The sequence below is a fragment of the Muntiacus reevesi genome, chromosome 3 (genome assembly GCF_963930625.1).
Source record: "Muntiacus reevesi chromosome 3, mMunRee1.1, whole genome shotgun sequence".
Classification (NCBI taxonomy): domain Eukaryota; kingdom Metazoa; phylum Chordata; class Mammalia; order Artiodactyla; family Cervidae; genus Muntiacus; species Muntiacus reevesi.
In genome coordinates, this window is record NC_089251.1 from 170832653 (window position 1) to 170849890 (window position 17238).

A 17238-nucleotide genomic window follows, 5' to 3' on the forward strand; every position below is an offset into this window, starting at 1 on the left:
TAAGCATCTATAAGCTGATGATGACTGTGTGGGAGTGGGTGGCAAAAGGACATGGCAAGTTAAAATTGAAAAAGCAGAGTGGAGGTCTTTGCTTTTTATCCTTTGAAGGTTGGAGGGGTATTTTTATCCCCTGTTATGAGGTTTATGGGAATTTCTCTACAATTTGCTTTTCTCCACTAAATGATAAATATTTAAGGTGAAGATCAAGTCCTTCATTAACCTGTGTATCTTGCATAATACTTAAAACTATGCCTTATACTTAATAAATGTTTATTAAACTGAAAAGGATGGAAAAGAAGCAAAAGAATCTTTGATGTCTGTAGTCATCAACATTAAAAATAGGAATGTCGAATATTTAAAATTTAATGAGACATTCTGAATCTATCAGAAAACAGGTTAGGGTCAAAACAGGTTAAAATTTCGATTTTGAGAAGTAGACCCTGAGCATTTAATTTGGTGGGTTTTGTTTTTTGTTTTTGTTTTTTTTACTGTGAGGTTGACTTCCTTTAAAAAAGTGTACAGGCCTTCTTGTCATATCCTCAGGTTGTGAAGTTAGGGCCTGATTAGTGTCAGTCACTCAGCCGTGTCTGACTCTTTGTGACTCCGTGCACTATAGCCCGCCAGGCTCCTCTGTCCATGGGCTATCCCAGGCGAGGATATTGGAGTGGGCTGCCACTCCCTTTGACATGGGATCTTCCCGACCCAGGGATCGAACCTGGTCTCCTGCATTGCAGGCAACTTCTTTACCATCTGAGCTACCAGGACTGGTTAATGACTTTTATTTTGGATTCTAGCTTTGTTTACATTTTTATTTTGTTTCTTTCAAACCCAGGATATAAAGGATGAGAGTTTTGTATTCATTCTACTTTCACCCCTTTCTTTGTAGCTCTTGAGTTTTTAATTAAATTGTTTCACTTATGTGATCATCCGGGAAATTTAGCATTTAAGTAACTGAAAGAAAATTAAGTGTAGAAACCTGAATTATAGCAGATCGGAGAAGGAGGATCAAGTCCCTTTTTTCTTTTGTTATATCTGGCAACCCAGAGCAGGATCAAGTGTCTTACGAAAGAAAGACTGGCAAAGTCAGAGATGTCACTTTTTTTTTTAATAGTTGTTGGTTGTAAATTGTCAGAGGCGTTATTTCTTTGGGTTGTCCATGGACTTGAAAGCAATTTTCCTAAATTCCGTTTTTTATTTTTCTTTTTAGAATTTTTTTTCCTGCTTCCAGGAAAGGATTTGAAGTAAATTTTAAAAATTTAATGTTTCCAATGAGGTAATAAAAGCATTACATTTAAAATAGAGCAAGCAGTTGACATGAACAGAGAAAGAAATATTATCAGATACTTGATATGGATAATCTAGTTGAACGTTTAATTCTGAGCAGCCCAGTGATTAAGGAAAAACCAGGAATGCTCCTGGGTTGTTCATTTCATGTTGTCTAACAAGAAAAAAAGAAAAACATAAGAATGTCTTGCAAGAAATAACTTTTTTTCCATCACCAAATTTAAGGCATCATTTGTTTCCTGGGTCCTGAGGTAGGACATGTTACGTAACGAAGTAGCTGTGACTTCAGTTTGAATTTTGCAAAAACAGAAGCAGTATGTCTTTTCTCTGGAAGCCCAGGAAAATGATAGAAAATCTTTTTCTATTTCTAAGAGGTTTTCTAAAGTGATCTGAGGGACTGTGATTTGGGAGCATTATTTTCTAATGATCTCACAGGTGAACTTAAGCCGTAGGTAATAGATGCCGAGGGCTGAAGACTAGCTTTTGTCTGCCCCGAGTAGCCGGCCCCTCCATTTGCTCGTGGGCATCACGGGGCTGGCCAGTCCCCTGTGGGGGTGGAGCCCTTACCTCCACTCTGGGCTGAGTCAGGAAAGGACTCTACTTTGTACCAGAATGAGACACACTTTGTCTCATTCCTCATCCGTGTACCTGAACTCACTGTCTTCCTGAAATGGACTGCGTGAGCCTGCTCACCTCTGTCGGAGTCAGCCCTTCACCTGGTCCCATTCGCAGAGATCCTGCCCTGTTGAGATATCCAGCCTCCATCCCATTGGCTCATCATTTATCATGACAGGGACAGTGCTCCTGGGCGGTCTGTCCTGTCTTGGAGGAGGATGATGCCTGAGGATGAGGGTCACTCTGAGCAGCGTGGACGCTGGCTGGGGAGGACGGTGGGACCCCCAGTAGCGGCCTTCAGGCTAGCACCACAGCGTGCGGTGAAATTAACTCGTGGGTTGTTAGTTTCTTTCCCCCTTCGGTTTGCTTTGTGTAATGCGATAGCATCAGTGTGTGGCTCATGATAAAGGTATATACCGTTCTGTGATGCTTTCGTGTCGGTTATTGGCGTGGGGGCCTATGATGGTCTGTATGTGAAGGGCTGCTTTGGGATGTACGGCTCACCATGGGTTGTAGTCAAAAAGCTTAAAATCTGAAGCCTCATACTATGCTGTCTTGCGCTTAGTTGCTCAGTCATGTCCAACTCTTTGCAAGGCTGTGAACTGTAGCCCGCCAGGCTCCTCTGTCCATGGGGATTCTCCAGGCAAGAATATTGGAGTGGGTTGCCATGCCCTCCTCCAGGGGATCTTCCCAACCCAGGGATCAAAATCAGGTCTCCCACGTTGCAGGCGGATTCTTTACCCTCTGAGCCACTAAAGAAAGACGTAAGAAGCCTTATAGTAGTAATGTAAAATGTATCTGTTTTATAACTTTGACCTATAACCTCTACTTGATCTTAGCCAAAAGACCGAGAAACGATCACCTATAATTTGTACATAACAGGAAAACATACATTCCCCCCCAGTAATACAGAAGTAAGATTACAAAAAAAAAAAAAAAAAAAAACCTTAATTTTTTTTTTTCAGTAAAAGTGAATAAAAATAAACTTTCTTTTTCAAGAAAAGTATTCCGTCAGAGTGTGTGATATTCTAAAACAAGAATCATATAAATTTCTAGCCCCATCTGCTGGAATATGTTTTCTGTGACCAGAAAAATGAAACATAGTACACACACAGTGGTTTTCTTGGCTTTGGTTTGGGTTTTGTTTGTTTAACATTTTAAAATAGAAAGGCCAAAATTTAAGTCGTAAATCCAAGAACAATTTTAGGTTGGTTTGACACATTTATTTAAGAACAAGTTGTTGAGCCCCATCCTAGAACCTGAAGATTGCTATATATTAATATTTGCATTTAATGCCCAAAAAAGAATGATTCATTTTTTAAAAAATCCAGAAAAAGACATGTCTGAAAGTGAAAGCTTTTTGCAGAGTCAAAACATCTTTAAGTGATGGGGGTGGGGGGTGGGGCGGGAGTTAATGTGAAGATGACAAACTCTTTCCTTTTCCCAAATGGATTTAAATACAGTCTTGAAATCAAAAAGCAAAAGAAATAAAACTCCCCAAAGATATGTCTAACAGGTAAACCTTGTGAATCGTTTATTCATAGAAGATTCATAACTTAAACCAACTCAAGTCCCAGATGTTTAAGGAGGATACAGAAAGTGCTATGGCGAGCCATAGAGGTTATGTAATATAGGCTGAGCCACACGCTGCGTGACACTGGCTGGGACTTTGAGCCAAACTAAATAGGAGATTGCGAGAGAAGGAAAGGTGACCATCTTCAGAAAATCCTTGGATTGACTAAGTAAAAACAGACTGTGTTTCAGAATTTATGACCTGACTCTTTGGAGCTCAGCACATATTTTCTCAGGGAAGTAGTGATAGAATGCTTTGACTTATGCCATTTCTGAGAATGTAAAACAGTGTGAGTTTTTTGTTTGTTTTTTTTAGCACAGATGGGCCTGATCAAAAACAAACATGATGGTGAAGCAGGCACGAGACAGAAGGGAGTGGGGGGGACAGTGTCAGCCGAAGAACCTGGCCCCCTCCTTGACCCTGGTCAGTTGCCGCCAGGTGCAAAAGATGCTAGAAGTCTGGGTTTTGTGTCAAATGGCAGTTTATTGTTGATCGTTTGTTGAGACCTTGAAAGCACTGTGTGGGTGACTCTTAAGTTGGGTAGTTCTCCCCGCTGCCAACGTAAGGCTCTGATGCTAGAGACAGCCAGCCAGTGCCATTTCCAGTGCAGTAATGGGAAGACCCTCCACTGGACTAGCTGTTGATCTTCTCCTTATCTCCTGTCTTCTTCATGCGCCCTGCTCTTCCCACTGCAGCCTAAACTAAGCACGTCAGCTCTAGCAGCCCCAGAAGGAACTCTGATGTCCAGCCGGATGCCCTGGGATTTTGCGTAGCAAACTGGAGTTTGTTAGGTTTTGCAGAGTAGAGCTTACCTGATGTGGCCTTGCCTGAGACCTCTTACCTGGATTCCTTTCTTTCAGCCACCTTAATCTCATATCCTGCCAGCTCCTCTTAATTCCACGGAGCCTTAAAAGAACAGCTAGCGTCCGCTGTTCTAGACCTTAAGCATAAAAAAATAAAAAAAATAAACCTTAAGCACAGAACCTGTTTCTGTACTCTAGTAAGCAGCTTTCATCTGACCGTGCGAATCCGTGTGTTTTTGTAAATGAGTGCATTCTTAACCTCTGTAATGATTGGGAATCAGGCTTATCAGATGTGTGCAACAGGAGGGTCCCACATCCACTTATCTCACATTTGGCAACAATTTCAGCTTTTTTCCCCTAATTGAGTGAAAATCAATAAGAACAGTGTTTCGCTTCTGAGTGGATAGTTAACTGATTTTAGGTTTTTCGGGTCCTCCCTGTATTCTTCTGGTGCTTTTTAAACCACATGTTAGAACGGATGGAAGAAGAGGCATAGCAGGGTGAAGTCATTTCTTGAGAAGGGGCCAGGAGTTAGGTAACAAGAGTAGGAGGAAGGAAGGAATGTATGTGCTCCTTTTCTTAAATTGCGTACTAGGAATGTAACAGAATGGGAAAGAAATTAGGAGTCAAGATGAGCAAATCTTTGGAGTAAATTTTGATTTAGTGACTCATAAAACTCTTTTGACTAACATTGAGCCAAAGCACTATATGTACCAAAGACAGTAGACTCACTAATGTTCTGACAGGTGGATACTAAAATATAAAATTACGAACAAATGAAAATCCAGACGTAAACTACTTGATAGACTTTTTAACCCCCTTGCATTTTGATGGTTTAAGCATATATGTCGCTGATGGCTCAGATGGTAAAGAATCTGCCTGCAATGTAGAAGCCCCGAGTTCGATCCCTGGGTCAGGAAGATCCCGTGGAGAAGGGAATGCAGCCCACTACAGTATTCTTGCCTGGAGAATCCCACGGACAGAGGAGCCTGGCGGGGCTACAGCCCTTGAAGTTGCAAAGAGTCAGACACAACTGAGCGACTAACACAAACGTATATATCTGTGCTGTAATAACAACTGTAATAAATGTTGAACATTTGTGTTTGCATGGTTCTGAGCAGTTGACATTCATCAGCTTGTGTAAACTTCACAACGTTATTCTGAGGTTTTTTTTTTTAATGAATCTAATTCTGTGCCTGACCTCTGAGCACCTCTGCCCATAGCTTTTGAATTTTATTGACCACATTCAACGGTGAGGAATTTATTTTACATTCTATGTAGTGACCTAGCATACCTACATAAACATATATGTGACAGAAAACATTATAAAAGTTACCCTTACTATGAATTATGGACTCAAATATTTTCTATTTCATTCTGGGTTTTTTTTTCTTTTTTTTTTTTTTTTAGTTGGAGGCTCATTCTGTTTATTTTTTTTTTAAGCTGGTTTGGGCCAACTGAATCAACATCAGGACTCACTGATAGCTTGTGACCTGCAGTTTGACAAAAAGACTGTGTGCTGGGCCATATGCTTGCCATGTGTGTACTGTACAGACACAACATAGATACATGCATGTACACACAAGTGAGCCTCCTAGTGCAGAAGCCAAAGCACTCACCTCCAAACCTGGACTCCTTCTCAGATTTGGAGAACCTTTTAACCAGAGTGAAATTAACCAGACTAGAAAAATCTGTAATTCCTTTGCAGATACAGACTAATCTCTTGCCTGTTCAAGGCTAGTGGCAGATTACCAAATGACCTCAAATAATAATGCTGCTGGGAGAAAGAGCCACGGAAACTCAAGGTTGGACAGACTTTAAATAGCATTTCATCACGGCGCCCGTACAATCCCTTAATCCTCTCTCTATCTTTTGTTCAGTCTGCGCTTGAAGCACAACTGGTGGGGTTGGTTCCGTTTTCATCTAGGCCATCTCATCTTTTTGACTAGCAGGAGAAAGTTCTTGCATAGGTTGAGCTGAAATCTGCCTCCCTGTGATGTCTTGTTCTCCATCTTTCTCACATCCTTTGTCCGAATCTTCGAGATGTTTGGAGAAAAGTCTCACCTGCCGACTTTGCAGCACAGAGTCCTCCCTGTAATGGGACAGCCTTGCCAGGCGCCTCTTCGTAACCCATGTCATGCTCCTCTCCCTGGCGCAGGACCTGATGCAATGCACTGCGTTTGCAACCGCAGATGAGTACCATCTTGGAAGCCTCTCTCAAGATCTGACGTCCCATGGATACGTCGAAGTGACTAGCTTGCCTCGAGGTACATCTCCTTGAACCAGGGGCCAAGTATGTTAAAAATGTATTAGAAAGTAATTTTCCTATGATAACTGTCTGAAATACACATTTGTTCAGGTTTCAGTTTCAGTGTAAACAACTGTATCATAAAAGGGGTGTTAAATCTCTTTATGCAAATGACAAAGATAAGAAAATGCATTTACAGAGAACTTAGTTCTCAGATTAAAATCAGTATGGTTTATTCAGCTTTCTTTTTTTTTTTTTTTTTTTATTCAGCTTTCTTTATAGGATCACTCTCACTTGGGATGATCAAAGGCCGTGCCACTTCATTTCTGTCACATTTAAAAGTTATCAGTAAAAAAACAAGTTATTAGTATTACAGAAGAATCATAAAATTGATAGAAATATTGGAGAGAGTCTTTAAAGAAAAATTTTCCAGTAGAATCCAACACTTTAAAACTAATAGAATTAGTTAAAAGATAAACACAGTATTTAAAAGGAGAATTAAACTGAGGGTTGTAGGGTAGTGTGAGGAACACTTCTTGAGAAATACATGAAAAAATAAGTGACTTGGAACACTTTGGAAGATTCATGAATTGACCTCAAAGTAGCAAAAATAGTAGGTGGAAAACCTCGCTGCTACAGAGAAAATTTTTGAAAGTCACTGACCCTGTAAGAAACAGTTGAAATGTCATGGTGCTTGATGTCATGGCCTTGATGATCTGACCAGACTATTTGGTGGCAGAAAGAAATGTAATTGACTTAGAAAAACAGCTGTGTCCAGGGCCCCCCGAGATGAAAACTTGCCCTGGGATATTCTTGGCTGATTGCAGAGGCGGTTAGCAGTGTGTTCCTCTGCATCACAGACTTGGCTTCTCACACCATTCTACTGCCCTGGATCTCTCCTGTTTCATTTGTGGTGGTCTCCACTATATGTGTGAGCCTTGCCCTCCATCCATCGATGTAGCATCAGTACTCAGGGAAGTGTGAGTGCACCAAGGAAGGGGGTTTAGGATTCGGTCTCTACCTGAATCCTCCATTTGCCGACCTCTATCAGGAACTCTAAAGATTTGAGGATCGTAAGTTTAGGCTAAGAAATTATACAGCAATTTTCATATTAATATTGGTATGTTTATTAATTGATAGATTAACATGTTTATAATTTATGATAGACTTTATATATTTACAATAACTACTACTAAATATACAAAGTAACTACTTATTAGTGAATAGTTATATGTTTAATGTTTAAAATGTTACAATATTTTAATAGCTACTGATGACTGCTATGGTAAGTTTTTATGATTGACTTTGAAATCAGATATGTTTTGAAATGGCCAGTATCTTCGTCTCTGTGCATTTTCTGTTTTCCACACTTTCTACAATATAATTTAAAATTCAGCGGAATGAGCAGTTTGAGAATATTAAAACTATATTATTAATAAAATTATAGTTAAAGGAAGAGAATATATTAATGGCTCCTCAGCTTTTATTTTAAATTATTTATAAAAAGTAGTTCTTTTTTAATTGAAGTACAGTTGATTTCCAGTGTGTTAATTTCAGCTGTAGAGCAAAGTGGGATTCCATTTTATATTCTTTTTTCTATTATGGTTTGTCTTAGGATATTGGACATAGTTCCCTGTGTCATTCGGTAGGACCTTGTTGTTTATCCCATCTCTATAGAATAGTTTGCATCTGCTAACCCCAGGCTCCCAATCCATCCCTCCTTCACCCCGCTCCCAAATTCTTGAACCATAGTTGTACTGAAGCTGAGACTTTAATAATTATCAACTGGACTAGTGATTACTGAATCAAGATGGGCAAGAGTGAGTTTTCAATGGCTCTAATAATAGTGTCACAGGTTGCTGAATATTTTGTTCAAGTAATTTCCTGTGGTCTTCTCATTTTATCATGTTAAATACTTTTGGAAACCTTCGTAGAAAGTGTGACTGTGTTGCAGAGCACTTGATGGTATGTGAAGAAGTGCTCACAAGCTCTTTGTTAAAGGTGACCCTTAAACCTCGTGTCACCTTGCAACATTGCTTTTTGCTCTTTTATCACAGATGCTGCAAACATTCTGGTGATGGGTGTGGAAAATTCTGCAAAAGAAGGTGATCCTGGAACAATATTCTTCTTCAGGTAAGACAGGAGAGCACCCGCAGTGGGAGGTGGGCTGTGTGGCCAGGTAATGTGGTCCTTAAAGATGCAGGTATACCTCATCTCTTAGCAGTAAATGTGTTCAGGATTTGTGATTAAAATTTATCCTTTGACTGTGATTTGAAGAGGAGAGTTTGTTAGTTTTACGCATCCGCTGGTAAATCCTCTTATAAAGTAAAGAATTCCCCCCCCGCCCCAGGGGAAATATCAGGGATTTTTCATTCCTTGGGTTCTAAGTTAACTTTCAGCACTATATCATCTATGTATCATCTCTGCAAGTCATTTATACCATGCATGATTCATGGCAGTAAAGGGTGCCCTTACCATGTTGTCAGAAGAGAGCCTTGGAGAAGGCTAAAGGCATGAACCACTGCTGGACATAATGGAGCGCTGCAGAAGGCAGGGATGGAGGGAGCCGGTGGCCTCCCCCGCGTTCTGGCCTGCCTGCGAGCAAGAGGCTGAAGGAGCCTCAGGCTGAGGCCATCAACAGAGGCCCCCTCGGGTACCTTGGTGTGTGCTCATCTTTATTTATAAATCTGAGAACATGTCAGCATCGTATTTCCTGTTCAGCTTCAGGGCCCCCTCTCAGGTATACGTACTGCCTGCCCTGCTATCTTTTCTTCCTCGTCTTTTTCTTCCTTTTCTTTCTTCTTCATCTGAAACTCTTCAGTAAAATTTCAGACCACCTTACCTCTCCAGAGACTTCAGCCTGGGACCCTGGCTCACATACATGCATTCCTTTTCTCTAAAGGTTGTTTTAACACCAAATACTCTGGAGCAGCTGACTAGGCATGGTGATGATAGTAGAAACCATTTAAAATCATCTAATGTTATCCTCACAACACTTGAAGAGGGTCTCCCCCCCACCCCACACCATTTTGCAGCTGAGGAAACCAAGGGTCAGAGGAATTGAGGTGGATTACCCACCGTCAGGGGGCTGCTAAGTGGCAGGACAGAAGCACATGGAGCATCCGGAAGAATACAGACTTTGGTGAAGCTTCTGTGGTCTTACTTCTTACAGTCGCTGATAACTGGTAGCCCTGTCTTTGTTCCTGTGGATGATTCATAATCGAGTTCAGCATTTAGTCTGAGTAGAATCACATCCCTTTTGACTCGAGTGAGGAATTTGGATTGCTGAGGTCCCCTAGATCGGCAGCATCCAATAGAAATACAATGCAGGCCACAAGTGCAAGCCACATATGTAATGATACATTGTTTAATAGCCACATCTTTATTTAAAAAAAAATGGGTTGATTTTGAACAGCTAATAACAGCATCATATAGTACCTGAAATTAATTTTACTGGTGTATTTTATGTAATCCAACATTTCGAAACTATTACCATTTCAACATGTAACCAGTCCACAATTGATGAGTTTTATAGTCTCCTTTTCTGAGTCTGTGGAACCTGGCGTGTGTTCTCCACTCACCGCGGCTCTCAGCTTGGACCAGGCCTGTTTGAGGCGCCTGTTAGTCCCGTTTCTCACGCAGGGCTCGAGCGCCGCGCCGTGCAGTCCCGGGGACCTCGCATCTGCCCAGGGGTGCTTCTCTGAGCCGGTGCTCCGGCTGCGTCAGTACCCCTCCCGTCCGCGTCCTGAGACCTACCCTGGCCTTCTGCCGCAGCTCACTCACTGCCTGTCTTCTTACCCCAGCTGTCTGTCTGTCTGTCTGTCTGTCTGTCTGTCTGTGGGCAGGGTGATTTGGCAGCAGGTAATTCTGATCACCACACTACCCTGCTTCAGAGTCCACAGAATTTGTCCAAACTCCTCATCACAGCACGGAGTTCCTTCCGGGGTTGTCTTCTTGCCACCTTTGACCCGAGTGCCCCCACCTGCCCTCATCCACAGCCACTCACGCCACCAGCTCTGTATTCTGCGACATCGCATGCCTGCCTCACACCTTCTCCTGAAGCTGGGGTGTTTCCTCTGCTGCATCTCCTGCTCTCATTCTCTCGTTCGTTGCTAGTCTTGTACAAACGGTGTCCCTCCAGCGTGCACCCACGTAGATCCTGGGTAACTCTTAGAACTCAGATTGCCAAGAAGTTGGCCAAGAAGTTCTTTGTATTGCGTTGGCCAAGAAGTTCTTTGGGGTTTTTCCATAAGATGTTACTGATGTATGTGTCTGGCCAAGTCCCTTTCTGTCCACCTGAAACTATCCCAGCATTGTTTGTTTATCAGCTATACCCCAAGACAAAGAATTTAGAATTTAAAAAAAAATTGAATCAGGTTATCAAACAACCTAGATAGATGAAATTATTTAGTATTACAATAATAGTTACTCTGCAAACCACTTGAGAAATCCATGAATTTTTGAGGGGTCAAGTTTTTTAATCAAAAGTTCAAAAAATAGCTTTTGTTTATCATATCCATCCAGGACCATCATGTCAAATCCATAATAAATCATATTTTTTTAAATGGGCATTCTAGATACATTCTAGAAGCTACCTAAAGCATGGCTCTGTGTGTGGCCCTGAAGAATGTATTCCACCTTTAACTAAGTTTATTCTTTTAAATCAGGGAAGGAGCTGCTGTGTTCTGGAATGTGAAAGACCAAACTGTAAGTATAAATAAAGTGCGAAAGTATTAAAACTTAGTTTTCTGAGAATTAATTGTTAATTAGCCCTCAATAACCTGAGCCATTGGACGATAAAACGACAGGCAATCTTCAGTTGCTTTGCTCAGCTTTATGTGATGTTGATCCTAGCACTGTCATCTTCCAAAATTGTCATTTTGACTACGGGTTGCCTACGTTTTCCATTCTCTGGGTGCACACTGGTTTGTGGGGAATGAGAAGAATCCTAGCGACACTGCAGATAGAGGGAAGTGTACCTCTCACATGACAACCTGCAAAATGAGTAGTGTCCACACGGTTACGTGGAAGCTGGCTGCACTGAGTTTTATTTTAGATCAAGATCAAGTTTTCTAGAACATTTTCACTCACTGGCATTTATTTCTTTAATATCCCAGTCATGATTTGTTTAACACAGCCTTTTCAGGGGCAGTTTGGTAATACACATCAAAGCTTTGTATTTAACTCAGCAATTTTACATCTAGAAAGTTATCCAAAGAAAATAATCACATTATACGTGATGAATGATATATAGATATGTTCATCAACACATTATTTACAATAGCAAAAATGAGACATAACCAAAACACATAATAAGAGAACGCTTGCTAAGTGGATCTGTAGACTAGAATCTACTATCCATAGGTTAGAATCTAGCTCTTAAAAGTCATGTGGGGGAAAATCTCATTCCTGGGGATTGCCTGGTGGCTCAGATGGTAAAGAATCCACCTGTGATGCAGGAGACCTGAGTTCGATCCCTGGGTTGGGAAGATCCCCTGGAGGAGGGCATGGCAACCCACCCCTGTATTTCTTGCCTGGAGAATCCCCATGGACAGAAGAGCCTGGCAGACCACAGTCCGTGGGGTCTCCAAGAGTTGGACACGACTGAGCGACTAAGGCCAGCACAGCACATGGTACAGTTAAATTAAAAGAGCGGGTTACAGACTGTAGCCGATACACCAGAGCTGTGCTAAAAGGGAGCCTCACACAGTCCCAGCTTTACTAGAAGGAGGTACACACACATGGGGGTGGGAGGAAAGAGGCCGAGGAGTCGTTTCCTGGAGAAAAGGAAGTACAGACGAGCAATAGATAAGAAAAATGTAACCCAAATTGGCTACTTGAAGTTGCAAAGATGTAAAAGGCTGACAATACTCAGTAATTTTTTTAAGAATGCTTTCGTAAATCTTTGGATTCTAAAATTGGAAATCCCGCCTGCCACAACTAAAAAGAGAAAGATCCCATGTGCTGCAACTATCGATCCCGTGCGCCACATAGTAGAGAGTGAACATCCTGCATGCCACAGTTCCAAGCGTCTGTGTCTTTTGATCTAACAAATCCTGAAGACATATTTCCACAGGCCCTGAAGATACTTGCATCAGGCTGGTGCATGTGACATTTCGTTAGTGGAGAGGAGAAAAAAGTCCCCCATGAATGGACATTTAGAATGGTTAAATCAGTTGTGGTTCTGCCGTTAAGGAGAAGAGCATTGAAAATTTTTACGTACAGTACCATCCCATTTATATAAAAAGCAAACTAAACATACATATATTTACATGTAAGGGGACGTCTGGAAGGATATGCACCAAGTTTAATCATGATTACCTTCGGGGATTAGGAATGCCAGAGAATAGAAAGATTATCATTTTCTGTAATTCTGTGTTGTTTAAATTTTTACAAGTGTTTAACTTAAACATTTTGTGTGTGTGTCGCAGTTTAAAGAAAGCAAGCCATAATGTTACTGTGGTTTTCTCTGGGTGGTGGGAGAGTGGTTGTTTCTGTTTTCCTCTGTAAGCTCCCCTGTGTTTTCCAAATCTAAAAACAAATGGATGGATCATCCTTCCAGTTAGTTTAGCATCACCATGAGTTTGCTTTTTACTTAAAACCTGAAGAACAAAACAAACATCATTAAATGTAATTTTTAAAATGTTATAACCACCACTGAAGGGGTCAGGATAATTTCAGGTTAATCTTCCTTTTCTTCTAGATGAAGCATGTGATGCAAGTTCTAGAAAAACATGAAATTCAGCCCTATGAAATTGCATTGGTTCACTGGGAAAATGAAGAGCTTAACTACACAAAAACAGAGTAAGCACCTTTTTATCAAATTTACAAAACAGGCATTTGAAATAACTAGGGAAAGCAGTAGAGAAGATCAAGTCTTTATGAATTTGGAGACAACTTTTAAGAAAAAAAGCTATTAGTACAAACAGAAAACCAAAGCAATTAATATTAGTGGACAGACAATTTTTCAACTTCTCAGGCTACCCATAAATTAAAACAAGTAGATAGTATAACCCCAAAATAATATTTCCTAAATAGCCGAAATCAGTAAAAAGTAGCGAGCCTTCATCACAATGAACCTGTCAAATTATTCTAGTAATGTTTTTTTCTTAAGTAAATCCTTTTTGCTTTTTCCCCGTTGACTTTGAGTATAAAAAGTGTTACGTATAATGAGGGGGTGCTCTAAGGGAACCACTCATAGGAATGGAGGTGCCTGGAAGTGGGGGCCTGCTGACCTGCTCGGGTCAGAGGCATGGGTAGGCAGCATCCTGACTGATTTGCCTGTCCCAGCAAGGCCACAAAATTGAGGAGCCATGTTAAGGTGGAGAGAGCAGGCAGTGGGAACAGGATTAAAAGGTCTTTATTCTCAAGGAGGTACCTACCTAGTGGAATGTGAGGGGTGGGGAAAGTCTTGGTGCTGAGAAAGGAAGTGATGCAATCAGAGCTTTAGGGAAATTGGGAAGAGAAGCCAGCTATAGAACCAGTAGATGGGCTAAGAGCTCAGTGCTAATCGCCAGCGTTGAGCTTTCCCGTATCCTTTTATCCGACACAGTCGCTGGGATTGCGGCGAACCAGCTTTCGGGTGAGCTTCAGAGACGCTAGGCACCTGACTCATGAGTGAGGACCCGGGCCCACGGTGGGTGCAGAGGAAAGCGATGGTGTGAGCCGGGGACACGACAGATGAGGAGCCAGGAGTTGTTACTCGTTTTATTCACTATGAAGCCCACGGCCCCGTGGTCACACTTCCCATCCGTTCCCCTGCCAAAGGCTGCCTCCAGGCCGCACTGTACTGGGCATTGTCCTGCACCCGCCTGTAGGTGTGCACACGCGCACACCCATCTCACAGCCTCTAGAGATTCGAGTGCTTGACGCTGGATCCTGGAGTCAGAGGTTTGGTTTCATCAGAAAAGCCCATCCTCAGCTCCACCAGCGCGGTGGGCGTGTGAGTCCTGCCTGTGAGCGGGCGCTGCTGTCTCACTCTGTACGGCCGAGCTCCTTCACAAAGCATCTCATCTGCCCTGCCCTCTCTCTCCTATCTTCTGTTGTTCCCCCACGTGAGGCTGTTAGAGTGCATTCTGCCTCCTCCCACCCTCCTCATCCAGCCCCTTTTGTCCATCTCTTCTGGTCTCACATCTCTCGTGAAGGTTTAGCCTGTCCTTTTCCTCTTTGCTTATGATGCTTATATCCCCAAATTCCCTCCCTTCCCTGCCTCCCCAGTCATCCCAGAATTGTCTACATATACATCTTAATTTTTCATAACCGCCCAGTCTCCCTCCCCATCCCTACCATATTAGGGTGATTTTAGATTATACTGTGTATAGTTATATATTCAGCATTTCTTCACTTAGCAAATCATTGTAACCATTTTCCCTTTTCTACTAAATATCCTTTCAAAACATGCTTGTTTACTTTTGGCCGAATTCCTGAAGATGAACTGTTCTCCTTGCACACTCAGTTTCTTTCCTGATTTCTTACTATTAAACATTTGACAATAAAAGGTTTTCTGTACACAAATCTTTCTTTGCATCTTTCAATATTTCCTTAGGATAAATTCCTAGAAGTGGAATTACTTGGATCATAGGGTATGAGAACATTTGTGACACTTGTGATACAAGTTGCCTAAATGACCTCTAGAATGATTATAAGGTGACTTTTTCAGGAGAGAGAAAGTACTTTTCAAGATTTAGAAGATACTTTTTCTTTTTTCCTTAGGGGGCAGTCAAAACTTCACAGAGGGGAAATCCGGTTAAATTCAGAGCTGGATTTAGATGACGCCATTCTGGAGAAATTTGCTTTCTCAAATGCCCTTTGCCTCTCAGGTAAGTTACAACTACTTATCAGAGAAGGTATCACATAGTGTTCATTTCATCCAGAAAGTTAAAGAATTTAGTAGACTTTGTCTTGTTTTCACAGAGTACTTCAGCACAGCCTTATAATTCCTTTTTCTTTTTTTTATTCCAAAAGAATATATATACATAGTATAGAGTATAAAATACAGTACCCATGCTACAGTTATGCATTCCTTATTAACTGTACTGATAAAGCTTACCTGTCCAAGAATGCTTTTATATTATTATTGTTGTTGTTGTTGTTATCATCACTCCCTTTGTTCTCTCCGCTTCTGTCTGAGATTGCTGGTCTTAGACTATCTCTAATCAGCAGAGAAAGCCCAGCCTCATGTGATTGGGCATAGGCCTCTTTGTAGAAAAGTACACCCTGGTTTTTCACAATAATGGGACAGAGGGTCACAGTGGCTCTCAGTTTTTCCGGAAAGATTCATACACCTGTATGAAACTGCAGAAGTTCTCCAAGAAAGGTTCCTGCCACCAGTGCATACCAGGCTGCTCGGGTGGCCTCTGCATACCACCCAGGAGGCTTTGGGACCTCTGAGCTGTACCCGCCGCCCAGAGGAGTGGAAGGGAAGGCCAGGAGAGTCTGGTTCCTGCCCCGGCTACAGAGCCACCCTTCACTCCAGGGCATAGCTCATCCTCTGGGCTTCTGGGATGCAGTATGAGAAAATCAGGGATTTTACCCAGTGTAGCTTTGATCTGCCAGCAGAGCTTGGAAACTGACTCACTTTCTTCTAGCTCTTTCTCCTTAGTGCTCTCTTTTGTAATATAATAAGTAACTGTTCTAAAATGTCAGTTTCATAGTTTTTTGGACATCTGCTTCTTAAACGTATTGTTAAATGGCAGTGAAGGTGCTGTGCAGTTTTGCATTTTGTAGAAATATAATTGTGATGATAAATGTTCCATCGTTAATCATTTTTCTCTAGTGAAACTTGCTATCTGGGAAGCATCACTGGATAAATTTGTTGAATCTATTCAGTCGATTCCAGAGGTAATTATTACCACTTTTTGCTTGTTTTCAAGGATTGCGTTCTATTGGGGAAAAATACAAATTTCACACTATAATTATGAATTTAGAAGTACAAGAAAGTAGTAATGAATGGTAAGAAAGTTACACTGAATTTAAGCAGGAAAAAAAAAATCCAGTTACATATAAAATGATAAAGTAAGAAACCTTTTAAAACTTCAAATTCAAATTCTGTGTGTTTATTAGTCGCTCAGTCATGTCCCACTTTTTGTGACTCCATGGACTTGTTGCCTGCCAGGCTCCTCGATCCGTGGGATTTTTCAGGCAGGAATACTGGAGTGGGTAGCCATTTCCTCCTCCAGAGGATCTTCCCAACCCAGGAATCGAACCTGTGTCTCCTGATTAGCAGGCAGATTCTTCACCACTGAGCCACCTGGGAAGCCAAAACTCAAATTAGCTTTCTCTAATGGTATAATATTTTTAATGTAATTGAATTGAAAGGAAGTGAAGTGAAATGTTTCCTGTCAAGGAAATTGTGACCATTTTTCTAGATTAAAGAAAAAAATGTTTTGACAAGTTCTGAGAAAAGTAATAGCATGAAAAATGCGTCTATAGTTATATCAGAATTTCAAACTACATATGTTAAAAATCATGCGTACTATAATTAACTTTGTTTTTACTGTGGAGGAATAGTTATACTTGGGGAAAGAGCCCCTGGTTTTTCAGTAAGAGATTAGGAATGTACATCATAGAACATGCTAGTGAGAAGGGATACGTGTGTATGTATGTATCTATTTCTCTCCCTCCCAAATAGGCTTTAAAAGCTGGGAAGAAAGTGAAACTATCTCATGAAGAAGTTATGCAGAAAATGGGTGAACTCTTTGCCCTAAGGTAAAATT

The 17238-nt window shown here is 41.3% G+C and overlaps 1 protein-coding gene across 2 annotated transcripts in view; it reads left to right on the forward strand.

Annotated features, from left to right (window-relative positions):
• Window positions 1–17238, forward strand: part of RMND1 (required for meiotic nuclear division 1 homolog) — a 34157-nt gene that overhangs the window by 5722 nt on the left and 11197 nt on the right. For both annotated transcript variants that reach the window (XM_065931118.1, XM_065931119.1), the window contains exons 3-9: window positions 6434–6542; window positions 8581–8656; window positions 11191–11230; window positions 13227–13327; window positions 15236–15342; window positions 16299–16363; window positions 17154–17230. In XM_065931118.1, the coding sequence (XP_065787190.1) occupies window positions 6434–6542; window positions 8581–8656; window positions 11191–11230; window positions 13227–13327; window positions 15236–15342; window positions 16299–16363; window positions 17154–17230 (575 nt within the window). The remainder of the gene's footprint in view (window positions 1–6433; window positions 6543–8580; window positions 8657–11190; window positions 11231–13226; window positions 13328–15235; window positions 15343–16298; window positions 16364–17153; window positions 17231–17238) is intronic.